At 40.3% G+C, this 20923-nt stretch overlaps 1 protein-coding gene across 2 annotated transcripts; it reads left to right on the forward strand.

Annotated features, from left to right (window-relative positions):
* The first annotated feature begins 423 nt into the window (after positions 1-423).
* Positions 424-19405, forward strand: LOC115041985 (regulator of nonsense transcripts 1). Of its 2 annotated transcripts, none has more exons than XM_029499949.1 (24): positions 424-816; positions 1189-1334; positions 1563-1652; positions 2903-3070; positions 8297-8477; positions 8680-8841; positions 9158-9245; positions 9531-9629; positions 9820-9928; positions 10606-10765; positions 11088-11206; positions 11326-11490; positions 11726-11840; positions 12417-12560; positions 12844-13057; positions 13169-13286; positions 14524-14680; positions 14876-15018; positions 15181-15355; positions 16361-16442; positions 16551-16715; positions 17173-17393; positions 18040-18162; positions 18397-19405. In XM_029499949.1, the coding sequence occupies exons 1-23, from the start codon at positions 646-648 to the stop codon at positions 18157-18159; spliced, it is 3312 nt and encodes a 1103-aa protein (XP_029355809.1). In that variant the 5' UTR covers positions 424-645; the 3' UTR covers positions 18160-18162; positions 18397-19405. The 2 variants fall into 2 exon arrangements, with proteins under 2 accessions (XP_029355809.1, XP_029355810.1); XM_029499950.1 differs by having other exon boundaries at positions 9158-9242.
* Positions 19406-20923: the final 1518 nt, after the last annotated feature.

A 20923-nucleotide genomic window follows, 5' to 3' on the forward strand; every position in this document is an offset into this window, starting at 1 on the left:
AACGGATCATTGGACATTTAAGGCCTCAATCAAAGATTTTAAATGTTACAACAAAGCTCCACTTAGAAGAAAAACAATCGGCTGATCATATTCTGCACCCGTTGACCCGTGTTTGTGCTAAATATACTACCGGAAACAATAAATCAGAGAATCCAACATACACTGCCAACATCACTTCATTTTTTTCCTTCTTGTTCCCGTGTGATGTATTGTTTAAACAAAACTCATTCACCAAAGGAGCTCAGTATATGCGTTATAAGCACAGATGTGTTGAGTTCTTCCTCTTTTCATTAGGTACAAAATAAATGTCAAATACTTTCCCATTATTGTCCCCCAGTGTCTCATAGTTTTTGTTTCAATTTCCCTAAAATGCCTCAGAGTAAGAGCTCTGTTCCCGCACCCGTCTCTGCTCACATCCTACACTGTCGACGTCACAGAAGTAAGCGGCGCTGGGAGTCCGTCACAGTCTCCGTTGGACCTGCCGGTTCAGATTCTGTTTCCATTTTTATCCCTTTTGTTTAGGTTCAAATCCAGACTTCGTCGTCGGTCCCATTCTTCGGCTGTTGATAAATAGATACGGTGGAAATATAGTTCATCAACAGGCAGCCTCCGGAAATCCTTCAGCAAAGCGAAAGTTGAGTAGAGATGAGTGTGGAGGCGTACGGGCCGAGCTCCCAGACCCTCACTTTCTTGGACACCGAGGAAACGGAGTTGCTCGGAGCGGATACCCAGGGCTCCGAGTACGATTTCACCGATTTCACCCTACCCAGCCAGACGCAAACTCAAGGGCAGACCCAGAGCCAACTGGACAGCCAGGTCTGACGCGTTCAACCGCACAAAAAGGCGTGATGAAGTGCCGTTTACATACGTTAGCGCCAGTTAGCTAACCAGCTAGCTCAGTGGATGTACCGCTCATGTTAGCTAGCTGTTGGCCAGTCGTTAGCTGGAAATCATTTTAATTAAACCGCAAAAGTCAACTTAATGGACCCAAGAGTGTCTGTTAGGAACTACCCAGAGTCTCAGATGCCACTTTATTCGTTAAAAAAAGTGACGAGAGATGTACCAACCTGTCAACTTACCGCTAACTAACTGGCATTTCCGCGCCCTGGCGGAGAGTTGTGAGTAATTTGAATCTATGTCGGGTTAGTGGGTTTTTTTTTTTTTGGCAAGTCTTGTCTTATTCTGCAGGTAAATGGTCCTGATGAGGCTCTTCACAATGGCGGGATCGAACACTCCGTGGCCAAAGCCGCCAGCCAGCTTTTGGCCGAGCTCAACTTTGAGGAGGATGAGGAAGACGCGTACTATACCAAAGACCTGCCTCTGCACGCTTGCAGGTACCTGCATAAGAGTCCTTTATGGGGAGTGTTTGACGCCATTAAACATTTTTCGTTTACTGCTGAACTTTTGAAAAGCATATTCCATGTTAGATGCAAAGTACTAACCCTGCTGACAGTAATTTGAGCTTTTTTCAGCTTAGCGTGGTCTTACCTTTGCCTTGGCACTTTGCTGTACTATGTATTACTGTAATTCAGATGCTGTCTTGATGTCTTATCATTTTGCAGCTACTGTGGAATACATGATCCAGCATGTGTGGTATACTGCAATACCAGCAAGAAGTGGTTTTGTAATGGACGTGGCAACACATCGGGCAGGTGTGTAATGACTCTTTAAACATTATTTTCTCTCATAAAAGTAGATATCAAGCTATTGAAATATATCTTTCAACAGTGTTAATTTTCTCTGTGGCACTAGATGTAGCACAAAATGAACAGTGTTTAGTGTTAGGATTATAATAGAAGAAAAGTATGCAACACACTGGAATAATTGGTCAGAATTTGTACATACCATAAATCCTCCAAATAAAGCTGGGGCATTTATTTGCCTAAGCTTCAGAGAGCACTGGGTGAATATTGGAAGAAGGTGCAAATTGCAGGCAGGTGTCAGAATTTTTAAAATTGGTGGCCATTTTTAAAACAATATCTTGTGATGCGGAGTACATCAGAATGGTGAGACAAAAACTTATCTCTGTGACCTCATGACAATTATAATCAAACCAAAATCAAAATATGTGGAGTCACAAACAAAATCTGTAAACAAAATGTAGCATACAAAATATTAAAATAATCGCAGCTTACATCAAATAACCTGGTCTGTAATAGTATTCATCATTATCCAATGACCAACCTGACCCAACAGCATCCTACTCTTCATCCATCACCCACTACTCCTCTGATTCCCAACCTTATCATCCTTCTCTGCATTGCCAAGCACAGTGACTTCACTGTCAAACAACTCCTCTTCATCTCATTCTTTGTCTTGTGCTGCTGCTTGGATGTTGTCTTGGCCTCGCTGTCACAACTGGGTGAGAGCCTGCCGTCCAGCAGACTAAGGCTGCCCCTCTCTAAAGCACAGGATGAGGTCGTCTTCACTCCTGTCAGTTTTCACGGGCTGTGCATAAACTTTGAAAAACTTTTTGATCATATCCTTCTCCAGTTTGTTTACTGGTTGCCATAACACGTCTATTGAGCAAACGTGTATTTACTTCTGTGGACCACACACCTGGTAATTATTTCAATAGAAGGGAAATTAGAGGATTTATGGTATTACAAATTTTGCAGTTCAAACTTCTCATCAAGCCAATGCGTTAAAGTGACTGTTTCATCAGTGTATGATTGTGCTCATGTAGGCTGTATGAATAGTAGAAAGAGCTATAAGAATGTTAATGGATGGTCAATAAGAGTATAACAGCTATACAAGTGCAGAGCCTTTGCTATGTAAAAATGTATCAATAGATTTCTGCTGTCATGTAACCACAACTATCTCAGAGATTGAAGTATGGCTGAGTTTATTTGCTTATTTATGTACTTATTCATTCATATGACTTCTGCTCTCTCCTCACCAGCCACATTGTGAACCACTTGGTGAGAGCCAAATGCAAAGAGGTAACGCTACATAAAGATGGGCCACTGGGTGAGACAGTGCTGGAGTGTTACAACTGTGGTTGTCGTAATGTCTTCCTTCTGGGCTTCATCCCAGCCAAGGCCGATTCCGTGGTGGTGTTGCTCTGCAGGTAAATGCTTGAATGACACTAGCTTTGCACATCAACCATCCAATAGCAAGGATACTCTTTGTTCAGGAATATCCTTGAGGGCAGTTTTGAACTTCTCCGCATATGCCTGTCTGAAATATTCAGTAAAGTAAAATCACAATTCTTGCTTTGCAACAGAAAGTTTATCTTGACTTTCAGTCGTTCATATTTCAGAACTTACTTCAGTTGTTCATAACCACTGAATGGTTCACTTGCATCACAGAGATCATCTCAGCCAGCTGGAGTGGCTGAATGGTCTAAAAAAAAAAAAAGGAGAAGTAGAAGAACAATTTCCTCTGGGTGCTTTTTGGCTTCTGGATGTCTGTGTGCTCTGAAGCAGGTAGTTGCCATCAATGTAACTTTTGGAAACAGTAGGGCAAGTGGAACACGTTTCAGGGGCCTGAGGTGCTGTTGGACCATCCTCTGAAAGCTTTGCATGATGTGTGATGTTAAAGCCACAGGTCTGTAGGAATACAGTGGCTTGGCAAGAAAAAAATTAGGAGGTGTAGGCTGGTGTCGCTATTGCTCAGCATCAGGGTTGGTGAAGTTTTTCTCCAGAGGTTGCTGCCACACTGTGGAGGGTGGCAGCATGTGAGTGGGGACATTGGAGGAGGTGGGTTCAAAAACTGGTAAAGTACAGTACTTTGTTGGGGGGGAGGGATGGGGTGTATATTAATATGTAAACAGAAAATTCAGGAAATATGTCCACAAAAACTAAATTAAGAGAAAGCACAATTTTTAAGAACAAAATAGCTTTTTAGGATAAGGTACAGTGTTTAGTATAACAATTGTTTCACAATTCTCATTGTATCAATGTCCTTGTAGTCCAGTGTTGTTGGAGTCACCCTCTTGCAGTCTGATATCAGTCAATTCTTCCCACTTTCCGATGAATTCCAATTTGTACCATAATCTTGTTATTGCTTTTTTATTTGCTGATATCAGTACTTTGACAAGATACTCAACTTATTTGTGTACAGTGTCCTGTGTCACATTTCCTTAATAAACCATCTTCCCTGATTTGGTTATCTCATATTCTACTTTTTATTTTCAGACCCAACCATATTTTACCCAGTACCTTTCAACAAGACTAAATTATATATGAATAGTCTACATCCATGTGTCCACAAAACCTCTAGTATGGTTGCTGGCTAGACAGCAATTACACCCGAATCACTGGAGTTATGGAAAATCTAATTATGTTCTTCTAGCAGTGGCTGCGCACTGCGTTTACTTGTATTATACCATTCCTCCACAATTTTTTTTCTCTGAACTCTTTTTCACATTTGTCTTTGAGTATACAAAAAAGTAATTTTAACATGATATCATTCCTCTATACAGGGCTTAGCATTCATATATGGCTTTATTACTTACTTTTTAGTGTCTGTTTTTACCTCCTTCTCGTTACAATCCTTGATTTTTAATTACCAGCTTTTCATATTTATCCAATTCAGATGTATTCCTTAACTTTTCAAAACTATGTACGCCGACATTTGACCATTAAACATGCTGCATAAAATGTCCCTATTCATCCATTGCTTGATCAAATGAGTAAACCAACTCAGAATTTCAGTTTCCTTTTCCATTTTATGTTTTTGGACTATCGTGCTTCTTGTTTCAGCTGTAGTTTAGGTGGACTAATCCAATTAATCTTTTAATTTGTCTCATAGTTCTTTGTGTTCTATTATAATTACATTCATTCCATTTAGGTTTTTAGAGAGCCAGGCCCCTGCTGTTGCAGGGGAGGCCACCATAAATACTTGCAAACTTAGCCTATTGAAGCTGGTGTTTCAGATTAAAACAAAAATAAGTAATACTACAAACAAGCATTTCCTGTATTTTCAGGTTACATTTGAATAACAAGCCTGAGAAGTAATTATACAGGGTCATAATAGCAATTGTGAAAACTGCAACTCTAATGGTGTCCTCAGAACTTTGTATAAAGTACTTTATGTATTCCTCCTTCACATTGTCATACAGTAGAATTATGTCTTGTTGGTACTGCAGTTCATTTACTGGGTAAAGGTTTTCATCTTAGATATTAACATTAGAGAGAGACCGATATGGTTTTTTTTGGTTTGTTTTTTTTTTTTTTCCCCATGGCTGATACGATGCCGATCATTAGTAGTCAAGTAGGCCAATAACTTTTATTTAAAGCCAATATTCATTTGCAGTGAAAGGGAAAATATTGGCATCAAAATTTCCCCTCCAACACATAACTTCGCCATGACACGCAGAAAATGAAATTTTTGGCATCATGTACCACTGAGCAACGTCCATAGGAATGAAGGGGCCCTGCCTCCAACGTCGCATCCAGTTGTCTTCATACATCCGTGTTCGAAACATTCTCTCCGGACCTTCTCCTTTTGGCAAAACTTGTGTGTGTGAGCACTGTGCATGCACAGTTTTCAATGCTGATTGGCTGTTACCGTGCCGTGGCTCTGTGTGTAACCAATCAGACAGAGAGGCGTGGCTGCATCAGAGCCAAAATAACCCAGTTTTAAAGGGGCGAAAATCAGGGCCAGTAATCAGTCGATCCCTAATTAACATGATTTAAAACAAAAAAAATGTAATGCTTTATAATGCCATTTCTACCAGTTTGCTGGTGGAATAATGTCACAAGTCCATGCATCAAGGGCTAAACAATAATTCAATATTAATGTATATCGCAATAGAAAATATTAAAATCATATTAGAGTTAAGGTTTCAACACTTCCACTATTTTAATATACAGCCAGAAGAGCAGAACACAACAAGCTGCACCTTTTCTTTAACTTTTATAATGTTTGTATCGATATCAGATTAATGTTGTATTGATCAAACTCTAGAAATGTATTATGATATAAATTTTGGCCATATCATCCAGCCCTAGTTGCCACTGCTGATAGTGATGCTGAGGTTTAGAAGTAGAGAAAAACTGAAGAAAGCCTAAGCTCAAGGTGGACTGTGTCAGACCACAACTGTCTGTGTTGCAGTGTCATCCGCTCTGTTGTATATCCATTCAAAGAAATTCAAAGGAATTATTTTTAAACAATAACTGATCAAATATATTGATATATTGTTGAATGAATAATGAATTAAATGGTTAATAAAAAATGTGCCAATTTGGCTCAGAGGCACCGACCTGCTTGTGTCTTTAGGGACTCGGAAGACGGAAACTAAAGCCAGTGTTTTAGTGACTCGAATGAACATTCTATCGACTGATCATTGGTGTGTCCAGTTGAAGTCTCTGAGAAAATGGGGCTATGTATAACACCGTGAATCTCTTGGCATTGACAGAGTGCCAGAAACAGCAAGCTGCTTGACATGATACAGTACAGAGCAGGTCAGAGCCACCTCGCATTCCTCTACAGCTACACCTCCTCCAAATATGGCTTCTACAGACATACATAGATTCAAACTGTTCTGGATTTGGAGTGGTGCTGTGTGTTGAGGAACAGAGCAGGAGAGCAGACATTGTGGAAATTCTAAACATCACAATCCCCTACACTGAAGTTAAGAAAAACACCTTTATCTTATGAACAAGAGTTTTTGTTTGTCCAACACACTGAGCAAGAGAAGGCAGGAGAGGGAGAGAGAGAGGCTACCATTGAATGCTAATCTGAATTAACTAGCTAATCTGAGTTGCATATAACTGCTGAATTAATAAGCAAAGTAGAGAGGAGCAGAGCTCTGAGGTTTTGTGGAAAACTAGCATTTGTTCAAATCTATAGCTGGTATTAATCACTTAATAAAACTGCAACGTTTACTGTGTTAACAAGCGATGAGATGCTGCACTTTTCTTCAGCGTGACTGGTCACTAATTCCTGTTTTCAAACAAAGTATTACTCAATTTGGAGTAAAATTGCTCCTAAAGTCAATTAAATGTATGTGTTGCTTCATTATGTAGGAGGAAAGATGAAAACATGCTATGCAGTGAGAATTACAGTAATGATAAAACTATACATTGAAAGAGTATCTTGACGCTACCAGATTCATATTTTATTTAAATAGGCGACAGCATGGGCCAAACCCCATCTGGTTGTTCTTATTATTCCTGAATGAAAATTGATGGAGGCTTTATCATGCTCCAAAACTGTAAACAGTGTTAGTTATATCAGTCCTTCAACCGTGAAAAATCAATTAACTTAAGATTGCATTGTCCATATACCCCCCCCCCAAAAAAAAAAAAAACAAAACATTATATGATCATGTGAACACATCTGCACGACCTCTCTAGCCCTGTCATAGTTTGTTGTTCCCCAATTTAGCTTTCAGGTTACCAGTTATGGTGCAGTTACTCATAGAAACTTTTCTTTTCTACAACCCAACATGGATATGTTATAAATGGATATAAATAAACACTGTATGACAGGTCTGCACAATCAGGCACTTATCATTTCCTTTCAGCAGGATATCAGCTGCCCCTTAGGTTAGGATAAATTACTGTTCCCACTTGTTGCTTAAGTACTGCTCTGCTGTGGTGGTCTTCTGCCTGTGCACATTTACAGTGCTCAGTATAAATGAATACACCCCCAACAGATTTTGTGTCGAAAAACATCCATCTCCCTGCAGAATCAATACTTTCAATGGGATCCTATGAAGTATTCACACAAATCTGGTTTACTGTTTTTAAATTAAATTGGTCACGACCAAATGGGAATTTTTCTAACAATGATTTAGGTCATGGTCGGAAATTAGTACATCCCAATGAATGCCTTATAACAGCCCTATAAAATTCTAATTGCCCAGCTTGAATTGCTCTACCAGGAGACTAAGCTCTTGCTCTTGTGTTCCCTTAGGCATCCAAACCCCCTGCCCTGACAAATTACTAATCCTTTTTGGGGCAAGGCTGAACTATTCAATTTGGTTATTAAAATTTAAGGGTTGGGTATGTGCTGGGAAAAAAATTTTAAAGCTGAGAAATAAACTTGTTGATCCACTGTCTACCATGCCTATCACATTTACAGGACTACAACCATTACAGCTCCACCCACCACCAAAATATCTCTTAACTCTAAAAGTGGTCAGACCTTTTATTTGCATTTGTTTCTCAGGGAAGTTTGTGCTGATGTTCACAAATCCTCAACTAGTTCTTGCTGCTCTGTGTTAATTGATTGAACCGTTTGTTCATATGTATGCATGAAACCAGACTGAGGAAACAGTTTATGGCACTAACACAGCTATATAAGATAAACTTTAGTTTTTTTGAATCCCCCCATCTCCATACAGACAGCCATGTGCCAGCCAGAGTAGTTTAAAAGACATCAACTGGGACAGCTCACAGTGGCAACCACTGATCCAGGATCGCTGCTTTTTGTCCTGGCTGGTGAAGATCCCATCCGAGCAGGAGCAGCTTCGTGCCCGTCAGATCACTGCCCAGCAAATCAATAAGCTAGAGGAGCTGTGGAAGGTATGCATCTAACTTACTTGGTTTTATTCTTTAAAATTACTTGTTCATAGCTGTCATAGCATGGCCTGTTCATGGGACTGGTTGAAGGGTTTTAGCCTCATCCTTGTTCAGAGACATGGTACTGGTGAGAGGTGGAACCTGTTACTCGATTAAAAGTGTGTGATATGTATCAGGTCAATAGTTGCTATGATTTTCTTCACAGGACAATCCCACCGCCACCTTGGAAGACCTGGAGAAACCTGGTGTGGATGAGGAACCCCAGCATGTGCTGCTGCGCTACGAGGATGCTTACCAGTACCAAAACATTTTTGGCCCTTTGGTCAAACTGGAGGCTGACTATGACAAGAAACTTAAGGAGTCCCAGGTACCTGAGCACCATGTCCAAGTTGAAGACTGTTACTCTAAGTATTGTGTTTTTCATCATTGATTTTACATGAGGATCCTGTTTCAAGTGACAAAGAAATGATCTTTTTTTAATCCAATTCTTAGTTTTAATGGGAGATTGAGGACTATTCTATTCTCTCTGGATGGCATGCAGCTGTGGCTTAGGCCTAGTGAAGTTTATTACTTGCATCCTAACAGGGTTTGAGTAATGTCACAGAGGTGTGAAATTATTCTTTTGACCTATGAATTATTGATGTTTTTTTGTTTTGTTTTTTTTCCCCTCCCCCCTCTTGCAGACCCAAGACAATATAACAGTCAGGTGGGACCTGGGGCTGAATAAAAAGCGGATTGCCTATTTCACACTGCCCAAGACGGATTCAGGTGGTAATTCTCTGAGTTTGATTTCCTCTCCATGGTTCTGTGGTCCATATAGAGCCCCTCCTCATCCCACTCCAGTTCTCAGAGTTGCACGCAACCCTCCACCCACCCCAAACCCTGCATCTTTTTGTGGCATGTCTGTTTGGCCTATGTTTTTGTAGGGATGGATTTGTGCTGTATTGTAGGTGCATGCTACTATATAATTTGATTCATTAATATAGTTCATCCTTCATACTTTATTTGTGGATCACTTTTACAAGAAGAAGGATTTTAAACTTGTCTCAATTCCAGATATGCGGCTAATGCAAGGTGATGAAATATGTCTGCGATACAAAGGAGACCTGGCACCACTGTGGAAAGGCATTGGTCATGTCATCAAAGTCCCTGACAGTATCCTTTTACACTGTTATTAGGTCCTCATCTATTCTGTCATAATGCCTTTCAAGTCTGGTTTACTATACTGTAATTAATCTGCCAGTGCACAGTTTATGTTTCAAGGTCACTTCAGCCACCCACCTTTATTAATTTTAGACATATTTTACAAATAATACTGAACTTCCTTAACAGCCTGTGTTTAAAGACTATGGGGATGAAATTGCCATTGAGTTGCGGAGCAGTGTTGGGGCACCAGTGGAAATCCCCCACAACTTCCAGGTGGACTTTGTGTGGAAGTCTACTTCTTTTGACCGGTAGGCTAAGATCTTATACTCCTTAAATTCCAGATGTTATTGGATTATTCAATTTCACTGCTTAAATCACCAAATGTCTCGGCTGGTCTGGTCTTTAACTGCTTAACTTAACTGCAGTAGCTGCCCCCTACTGTCCATCTCCCACTGCATTTTCCCCTCACTTTTGACCTTGAGATATTTGAACTCCTCCCAGACCTGGAGAGGACCCTCCACTCTAGACATTTGTCTCAGACTCAAAAGTGCAAATTTTCATCCCAGCAGCGTCACACTTGGCTGCAAACCCTCCCAGCATGAGCTGGAGGTTACTGGCTGGCAGAGCCAAAAGGTACACGTTGTGGCCAATCATGTGCCTTCTGGTCGCATTGTCATTGCCAGCATGGGTGCTGAAGTCCCCCAGTAAAACAACAGTAAACCTGTCCCTGGGACTCCATAAACAGTGGCCACTCTGAACTAGTGTTTGGCGCATAAGTACCAACCACCATCAGGACCTAGTCCATACCTGAAGACCCAGGGACACAACTCATTCATCAGGTTAAACTCCAACTCAGGATATTACTCGTTGTGTAAATCTGCCATGTCTGAGTTTTTAAAGTAAAGATGCAAGTTCAGTCTCCTGAACTTGCATCTTGGAAGTTTCCTAATAATAGGCAGTAATGGCTTTTGCTGTGTTATTGCAGGATGCAAAGCGCCTTGAAGACGTTTGCAGTTGATGAGACCTCCGTGTCAGGTTACATTTATCACAAACTACTGGGCCACGAGGTAGAGGATGTCACCATTAAGTGCCAGCTACCAAAGCGCTTCACTGCTCAGGGTCTACCTGACCTTAATCACTCACAGGTCAGACATTGCTAAACACAGTCACTGTCATTTTGGTGTTTTGAGTTGATACATTAATACATTAGTGCATCAATTTACTGAAAAATTACTTTGAGGCGGCTTGTGATTTGTGTCAAGTGGGGCAAGCCTCTAAGTAGACAAAGCATCTTATTTGTTAAGACTTTAAGGTGGGATTTGGATCTCACACAATATCATCATTGCAAGAAAACTGAATGCAGAGCAGATGATGTCAGAGTATACGTTTTCAGGCTTTATTTTGGTATTTGCAATGATTCCACTGGGATGCTTTTTTTTTCTCTCTCTCTCTTACTTGCGCATTCAGGTATATGCTGTGAAGACAGTGCTGCAGAGGCCCCTCAGTCTGATTCAGGGTCCTCCTGGTACTGGGAAGACCGTCACTTCTGCCACTATTGTTTACCACCTGTCTCGACAGGGCAATGGGCAAGTCAGAGTTTTACTGTTAAATACTCAAAGAAAATGTAACATGGTTTTGGCAACCCAGGACTTTTCAACATTTCCTCCTCTGTCTCTCTCTGTCTACATGTATGTGTCCTTTACAGCCCAGTTCTGGTGTGTGCGCCCAGTAACATTGCTGTTGACCAGTTGACGGAAAAGATTGACAAGACTGGGCTGAAAGTTGTCAGGCTGTGTGCCAAGAGCCGGGAAGCCATTGAGTCACCAGTGTCTTTTCTGGCTCTTCACAATCAGATCAGCAACATGGACAGGTCAGTGACATGAAAGAAAACTGGGAAATGGGGAAAAGTATATTGCGTCCCTGGAGTGCATGGAGAGTTAGTTTACTGTGTCAGGAACAGAGTACAAGTACCCAGCAACATCAATGCATATACCATTTTTGGAACTAGGAAATGAATGGAAAAAATAGCAGCATTGTGGTTATCCATCAGTGTGAAGTTAGTCAGGGTTTTCTGTAGTTACCCTGATATTTCTTCATTTCCTTAGTATGCCAGAACTTCAGAAACTACAGCAGTTGAAGGATGAGACTGGTGAGCTGTCTTCTGCTGATGAGAAACGCTACAGGGCTTTGAAACGCACTGCTGAAAGGGAGCTGCTCATGGTGAGGAAGTTCTTCAAAATGTTAAACCTAAACAGGTACTGTTAATGGGGATTCTACTAAACCCAGATGCACCAAAAAACATTTGGCTAATGACTTTTATGTGCTATTGGGTCAAAAAATGGTTATCAGCAAGTAGGTGAAATTTCTGCCCATGCTAATTATTGCTATGGCCTGAAACTCAATACTGGTTTTGTTACCCAAGAAGTTGTTTTCCTTGTTATGTCTTTCCTGTTATTTTCCTTTTGTTGGAAACATGCTTTTATCTAAGTTCTTAATCTCAACATAGAAACATCACAATAGTCACAAATCAAATCAGATTTATTTATATAACCCCAAATCATAATAAAGTTACATCAAGGAATTTTGCATATAGAGCAAGTCTAGTCCAAACTCTTTATGAAATTATTTAGAGACCCAATGAGCAGGCACTTAGACAGTGGCAAGGAAAAACCAGAACCGGGCTCGGGGGGGCGCCATCTTCCTCGACCAGTTGAAAATACCCTTGTGTTTCACCACTCCATCCTTACTCCTTCTCCAGTTTGAGAATTCTAAATTATGTTCCTCGTTGTTTTCCAGAATGCTGATGTGATTTGCTGCACCTGTGTTGGGGCTGGAGACCCCCGCTTGGCCAAGATGCAGTTCCGCTCCATTCTGATTGATGAAAGCACCCAGGCCACTGAACCAGAGTGTATGGTGCCTGTGGTTTTGGGAGCCAAGCAGGTACTCATGAAATATGGACAACTGATAATACTGGCTATGCCAACCATATAATGTTTAACCAAATGATTGGCTTGATGAAATTCAGTTATGACTTATACAATAGCTCAACATATTCTGTCAGTGCTGTCTATACTAGACGACACCACAGCAAGTAAATTGTATTGGTATTAATATCAGTGACCTCAGATATGCAATATTTTGGAACACATAGGCATTTATTTTATGCAGTATTAATTGAATATTATACAACTGACATTTTTGTGACGTATCGTCCTCCTTCCAGCTCATTCTGGTGGGTGACCACTGCCAGTTAGGTCCCGTGGTGATGTGTAAGAAGGCAGCTAAGGCAGGTCTGTCACAGTCCCTCTTTGAACGCTTGGTGGTTTTGGGGATCAGGCCAATCCGCCTTCAGGTGCAGTATCGCATGCATCCAGCTCTTAGTGCCTTCCCCTCCAACATCTTCTATGAGGGCTCTCTGCAGAATGGTGTCACTGCAGGTTTGTCAAGATTCAGCAGTTCATTTCTAAACTTTCACTTTTTTAGTATATTATCATGCAAGAAAATCAACAGATTCCTTCAAAAATATGACATTTCCTTCTTCTCATCAGCTGACCGCATCAAGAAAGGCTTTGATTTCCAGTGGCCACAACCAGACAAGCCCATGTTCTTTTATGTGACTCAGGGCCAGGAGGAGATAGCCAGCTCTGGAACTTCCTACCTCAACAGGTAATTGTCTTGGGTAAACTAACAGAAATTTCTAAATGTGCATTGAATACAGTGACTTGTAACAGGCTCGGATGAAGCCATACTTGGGAATGCTTGCTCAGAACCTTTAAATAAAAACAGGTATGAAAACAATGATGGAACAGTTCTATCTATGTGAACATTGACACACACACACACACACACACACACACACACACACACACACACACACACACACACACAGAGCACACACAGAGCACACTTCTTTCCCTTGCATCTTCCTGGTCTTACTAAGGAGACTTGGCCCACTCTGCTATCATTCAGCCTCACTTTGCTGTTTTAGGAACGCAAACAAAGATGCAATTTCTGGCAGCACTTTTGCTATTTATGACATTTTATGCACATACATAGTAAATAGTGTATCTTTATTCACCTTGGGGTCATGTGAATACATATTTGTTTCCAGCTCAGTTTTTTTTTTTTTTTTTTTTTTTTTTTTTTGGTAGATAGCTTGTGTTTGGGAGACAGATGCTCAAGGCAAAAATATCTGGTAAAGAAAGGTATTTTGATTTCAGAAAACTCTGATTTCTTTCGCACAAACTTGTGTTTTATATCCACCTTTCTTTTTTTAAGTTTTTCTTTTCTTTTTTCTTTTTAAGTATTAAGCCTGTTGGGAAGGTCGACAGCTTCAAATGGGGCTGCTGTGGCCCAGTGGGAGAGTCCTGATACAGTTAAAGAGACTGTTACCTAGGGAATCTAGATTATCTAAGGAATGTTTGATGACACCTGGGACGTGACACTAATACTTTTTTTTTGTTTTTTCCCCTTATTCTTTTCATCTTTGGAGAAGTAGTAATAATAGTTTAATGATGGCGAAAAGCCTTTTCCATGTCGGTCATGATAATCAGGGAATGCAAGGTTATGTCCATAGTACAATGGAATGGGATTTCTTTTTAGATCAGAGTCACAATTTCTTAGCTCTTATTCTCAGAAATGAACTGCAAAGACAGGCTGAACGTCCATCATAAAAATGTTGTAGTTTCTTTTTGTTTTTATTCAACAGAGTTTTTCTAATGGGTGTTAGCTTCACCAAGTAAATGATCAAAGTCAACTTTGGAAGTAAAAGTTGTAACGATTCTGTAGGTGAACCTGGAAATTGATCATTACCTGACTTTTGAAGGGTGTGCAAAGTTGGCAGTTGAACTGCCATTCATCTACTCCCATTAACTTAAGCGGTACATCTGCTGATGTTTTTAAGGACGGAGGCTGCCAATGTGGAGAAGATCACCACGAGGCTGTTAAAGGCTGGAGCCAAACCCGACCAAATTGGCATCATCACGCCATATGAGGGTCAGCGTTCTTACCTTGTCCAGTACATGCAGTTCAGTGGCTCCCTCCACACCAAACTTTACCAGGTATTACACACCATTGCGACAATATTTAAGATTCATATCAGCTAAGCAAAAACAGAGTAGTTCAGTAGTTGGTTAGTTTAGGGAAGTTTTCATTGCTCGCTCTGTTGTACAATTTTTTATTTTTTTTTTCCTGTTCTTAGAGAGCAATTCCTTCCACTTCCTTCTTTGCATTTTCTGTTATGTGTTTTGTTGTAGCAAGTAGAAATTGCCAGCGTGGATGCCTTCCAGGGCAGAGAGAAGGACTTCATTATCCTGTCTTGTGTTCGTGCCAATGAGCATCAGGGGATTGGTTTCCTGAATGACCCTCGTCGTCTCAACGTGGCGCTTACCCGAGCCAAGTAAAAACAACTAAAATTATATTATTATTATTATTATTATTATTATTATTATAAGGACTCACTATGGATAATATTGTTATTAACCTTGAGTCGCTATTTTAATGTCTTCATGAAAATAAGATAAACCCAGCCCTGATCAGCTTTTGTGTTTTTTCAATTAAGGTATGGTGTGATCATTGTGGGGAACCCCAAAGCCCTCTCTAAGCAACCACTGTGGAACAACCTGCTGAACAACTACAAGGAGCAGAAGGTCCTGGTGGAGGGGCCCCTGAACAACTTAAGGGAGAGCCTCATGCAGTTCAGCAAGCCTCGCAAGTTGGTCAACACTATCAATCCTGTGAGTCAAAAAAACCAAGTGCATGCATTATGTGATGGAGAAATGTATCAGAAGACAAAGTGACAGTACAGGCTTTTTGAAAATTCATTTGTTTTGATACTATTTTCAAAATCTCTATAAATATCCTTGAACTTCTAAAGCCAGAGTATTGATTCAATCCTTGTGCAAAAAAAAAAAAAACATTTACTATGATTCAGAATCGATTTAAAATGTCCCAGAATTGATTTAAAAATAAATAAAACAAATCCGCAGGTCTAGTCTGGCCTGGTCTGGTCCAGTCTAGGAGCTGGAGGGGCGCTGTTCCTTGCTGTAGCCCAGTCCATTACTTGTCACCAATTAACTTAGACATGTTCAGGTGCCCACACCAGGAAACAAACTGCGCCCTTCTTATTGCGGGGTGACATCACTAACCACTACACCTTCATTCATTCATTCATTCATTCATTCGTTTATTTATTCATTCATTCATGGGTAGGGGGCCGTGCATTATTAGTGACCCTCCTTTTTTTATTTATTTATTTTTTATAAAGAGACACTTTTATTTTTGTTACTCAAGTAATGTCATATTGCTTTTATGCAACATTTCCATTTCAGAATGGATACATTTTTAAAACTTAATGTGAAAAAGACACTTTAATTTGTCATTCTGTCTTGCAAAGCAGACTGGAGTAGATCGTGAGGATCCTTTGCACACCTATAGATTGAAGCAGAAATCATTATGAATCATATTGTAGCCCCAAAAAACCAATGGAATCGTGAGATAATAAAAGATTCCCACCTCTAGTAAAAGTACAAACAATGTGTGAAGGAATAATGAAAGAAAAGGCACATTTTATCTTCTAATTAATATATGTGTATTTTTGGTACAATTCAGTTGCATATGTATTTATTTATTGCCTAATTTATTTAATTGAATGCCATGTGAATTTTTATTTTTTATGTCTTTAGGTATTTATTTTTAATTTTGGCAGTCTTGCTAACTAAACAGTGACCCGTGTTTTCCAGGGAGGACGGTTTATGAGCACTGCAATGTACGATGCTCGTGAGGCCCTCATCCCCGGTTCTGCCTACGACCGCAGCAATGCTGGTATTTTTATAACATCTTATAAAATTATTCATTCTTTCAACTCAGGCTTATTAATAGCTTTAACTGGCATGATCTTTGTTCTGTGTGCTTTTTTTTTTTTTTTTTTAGCTGGACGTCCTTCCAACATGTACTTTCAAACTCATGACCAGATTGGGATGATTGGGGCAGGCCCTGGTCATATGGCAGCTATGAATATTCCCATTCCCTTCAACTTGGTGATGCCACCAATGCCTCCACCTAGCTATTTGGGACAGACCAATGGCCCAGCTGCAGGTAGAGCTTAGCATTGAATACTGAGTAACTGGAAGTTTCAAATAGATAAAATGGATAGTGTGCAGAAAAAAAAATGTAATCCATTATTGTGGAACTGGAGCCAGAGCCATTTCTAAGACCAGTAGTACAGACAGTGATGAAGAAGTACCTACGCAGAACAAAAGAAAATAATCAAATTGTGATTGCAAAATTGGTCCTATGATTTGGCGGAAGGCATGTCTGCAATACCTCAATGTCTAATTCATAGAGATTCTGGTGTGCATTTTACCTTTGACCAATAATTGCATCAGCTATGATTTCAATATTGCCCTTAGCCTTTCAAAAATAAAATCATTATTGTTCAGTCCAAATGGATAAAGTCTGGAGAAACACAGATGTGATTTGAAACCCGTCTCAGTGGTGGACCTATACAACCATGAGATGATAATAGCATTTTTGGTTCTGTTTTTCCATCAAGGTCGTGGGGCTATCAAAGGTAAGCCTGGGCGTGGTGGGCGGCAGAGGCTGCGTGGCTCTGGAAACCCAGGTACCGGTCAGGGTAACGGACCAAACAGCCAGGCCAGCCAGGACGGACCCTCTCAGTCCTTCTCCCAGGGGCCACTGACACAGGGTTATATCTCAATGAGCCAGCCCTCTCAGATGAGCCAGCCTGGCCTCTCCCAGCCAGAGCTTTCCCAGGTAAATTTAGTACTGTTTTTACAAAGGGGAAGAAGATTTGATCAAATATTCAAGACTTCTTCACCATAATTGTTTAATTATGATATTCAAATTTTGTGAGATGTGTAGTCTTTTGGAAAATGGATTTTGATTTCAACAATCTTTCATGTCTCACAAGCCTTTCACTTTATGAAAGGGAAGGGCTTTTGGGACTTCTAGATGCAGACTTACAAATTGGTAATGACTGTCCACCTATATGTCCAGCAGCAGAAGAAAGCAATAGTGATAGATGTAGTAATTCCAAATAATTGCAACATCAGAAGCAGAACAACTAGACTGTAAGTGGAAGGCAACAGTGATTATCACACTCAGGGCTGAGTGGTTCAAGCATATTCCAGGACCACATCTTTGATGTCTGTCCAGAAGACTGCAGTCCTATCATTAGCTAAAATACTCTGCAGAATCCTCAAGTTCCCAGGCCTCTGGTTGAGGACCTAAACTTGAAGGAGGAGAACCTCAGAAGACATGTTGTTTGTAATCCATTTTAGGAACAATGGGTATATACATATTTGGACTTAAAACGATGAACAGGTAAAGGGCTCAGCAGAAATGGTAAGGGAAATCTCCTGTGACTTAATGTCCTCTGTAATGTGTCTGCCCTCTGTAGGACAGCTACCTTGGTGACGAGTTCAAGTCCCAAATTGATATAGCATTGTCCCAGGACTCAACTTACCAGGGTGAACGTGCATACCAGCATGGTGGGGTGACTGGACTGTCACAGTACTAAACTGTAAGTACATGAAGGTGCAGTGTAGTGCAATGATTTGAAAATTTTAAGTATCAGATTTGTAACATGAATTTCTTTCTGCCATAAGATACTAAAGTAACATTTCTAAGTGTTTCATCTTTCTCTGTCATCTTTCATTTTATAGGTTCCTAAAAACACTACTTCAGCTGTCTTCCAGCTTCTTTGACTTTTTACTTGAGTTTTTAAAATGAATAAACTCTGCTTTTTGTCTTGCAGGATGGTTGAAGAAGGGAGCTAGGCTTGAGGAGAGCTTAGTTCATCAGCTTTTTAATCTGGGAACTAATAAAAACATAAAATGGATACCTGTTTTCCTCTGCTAAAACCGAAGCAACACCGAGTGAAAGCGACGGAATAGCATAACCAAACCAATGACCAGCGAGAGAAACAAATGGGTACAAAACGAAGAGGGCACAAAGAGATGGGCAGGGAGATGGCAAGAGAGGCCACGGGATAAAGCAAGAGGCAGCTATGGATGCCCGAGCAAAGTGAAGGTGAGAAGTCGAGAAGTTGGCGGTTTGTGGTCAAGCTGCCGAGGGAAACGGAGAAGTCTCAGTGATTTCTCATGGCAATCCAAATGAGGCTTGGCTTCCAATACAGTAATTAGGCCAATACCCTCCACCTCTCAGCCACTGAGGAAGAAACAGGTGTTTTTACACTTCAGGGGAGGTCTACAGAGGAGAAGGAACTAGTTCACCAAACCTGGACAGTTGTGGTTGCTAGAGGCCTTCAAATGGGCAACACAAAATCTCCATGCTAAAAGTTGTTTGCTTGCTCAGCCTGTATGATGTCTTGGACAACCTTGATTTAAATTTATCATGGAAGGAGAGCAGCATCAATAATCATTTACCAATAAACCTCAACAGCCTCTGAAAGGTTTGCTCTGAAATAAGCTGTGGTCGACACACCCTGTCAGAGAGGAAATAAAAACTGTGCTCAAGTCAGATATTAAAGAGCCTTGAATTGAAGTACCTTTCATTTGCCTTGAGAAGGACTGGTTCATTCACAAGGTTTTAATGGGGTAGTTTGGACCACACATCAGGGGTGGATTGGCATGGGGATTTTAGACTGTTAAAGGCATGAGATGTGATATCCCACTGATATCACAATCATCATGGGACAGTTTTCCTTCTCACAAGTATCTTTGTTATCACAGAGCACAAAATAGCAAAAAAAAAAAAAAAAGAGTAACTGAAGCTATCAACCACAACCAGCACTGAATATTCAACAGGTATCATTTGACATAAAGCAAAGGCTTTTCCTTACTTTAATCTTCTGAGAGCAGGAGTTGTTGATGTGCTGGGTAGTGCTCCATAACCAGATGTCTTTTTTAAACACTCTGTCTACTCTTAGATTGGTGAATGCTTGAATGCTTTGCATTGAGTGAATCCTCGGGGAATTGCACACTCATACAAATGCCTGCTTGAGGTGAAAGAAACCAAATGAGAATTGGAGAGGAGGATCACAGTAGTCATGGCAATCAATCCACCACAGGAAAAGAGTAGAAAAGGAAGGTGGCTGAGGAAGATAAGGGTTTAAGTTTCCATATCTGGAAAAGAACAATTGCAATGGGCTAAAACCTTAGAAGGACGGATATGGCTCAAGGACCTTTCTCCCAGATAGCCAGAGATTGGTCGTGTCACATATAACATGCTGATTTTGTGAATGTTCGTGGGTTATATAGCCCTGTTAAAGCCATACTATCCCACCACTCAAAGTATACTGCACATCTGCGCAGTAGCCAGATTTAAAATTATAGATTGAAAGGTTTGGATATTGTTGGGACCTTGGAATTTAAACCAAATTTTTTTTTTGTGTAGATTCGAGTGACATTTAATGACAGCAGAAAGGCCATCAGTGTTGATTAACTGATGGAAACTAGCTAAATGGAAAGTTAATCAGTGCCTAGAACCAATCACCTTCAGATACACAGCTGCAGCACAATGATGAATGTAGTTGAATCAAACTACCAGCATATGAAACCTTCCAGACACCAGAAGGCCCAATAAACTTGTAGAGAAGCAGAGAATAGCTTTCTAAATACACACGCACACGCGTACATGTATACTTTTCTTTTTTTTTTTTTTAAGTCAGGTCAGGCAACGGGGTTTATAGCTAGATTGTGTAAGGGCTGAGATGAAAATAAGCCACCTTCCTTCTCTGAGTAAAACGGGCTGGTACAATTTCTTATGGGGACTTTTGATTTGTGCAAAGCTGTTTTGCCCCCATTATTTATTCCTTATAGAGGTCCTCTCAGGATTTATATGGATTCCAAACCCCCTTTTTCAGAACTGTGAACCCTTAGTTGATTCAAATCCAAACTTTGCTTTTGTCTGATGTATTGTGCATTATGTTCAGCTCAGTTGCGTGTTACTTTTGCCATTTTGTTTAGTTTTACCAAAATCTTTTTTTTTTTTTTTTTTTTTCCTTTTGGTAGCAATGTGTTGACAACAGGAATGAGGCATCAGCAGTTTCCTTAAATAGTTTTGTATCGTCTCCTCAAACCATCTGAGGGATTTTAGTTTTTTCTCTTCCCAGGGAGATGCTCCCTGATCACAATAAGAATGTACTCCACTGTTGTTTCTCACCTACTTCTCATGTCAAAATATAGTCTTGTTGGCATTGGTGAATCTTTCATTCTGGTCGATGAATTTGTTTGTCACTTGTTTCATTGAACTGTTACCATGATATAGCTTTAAAAAACTGCTGCCACAATTTTGTTTTGGTATTTTTCCATTTACTGAGC

This window comes from Echeneis naucrates, chromosome 4, assembly GCF_900963305.1.
Source record: "Echeneis naucrates chromosome 4, fEcheNa1.1, whole genome shotgun sequence".
Classification (NCBI taxonomy): Eukaryota; Metazoa; Chordata; class Actinopteri; order Carangiformes; family Echeneidae; genus Echeneis; species Echeneis naucrates.

Coding starts and splice junctions, on each gene's coding strand:
- LOC115041985 (XM_029499949.1), top strand. CDS start 646: ATGAGTGTGGAGGCGTACGGGCCGAGCTCCCAGACCCTCACTTTCTTG. Junction 10,766..11,087: donor CTGACCTTAATCACTCACAG/GTCAGACATTGC, acceptor TTGCGCATTCAG/GTATATGCTGTGAAGACAGT. Junction 17,394..18,039: donor CCCAGCCAGAGCTTTCCCAG/GTAAATTTAGTA, acceptor TGCCCTCTGTAG/GACAGCTACCTTGGTGACGA.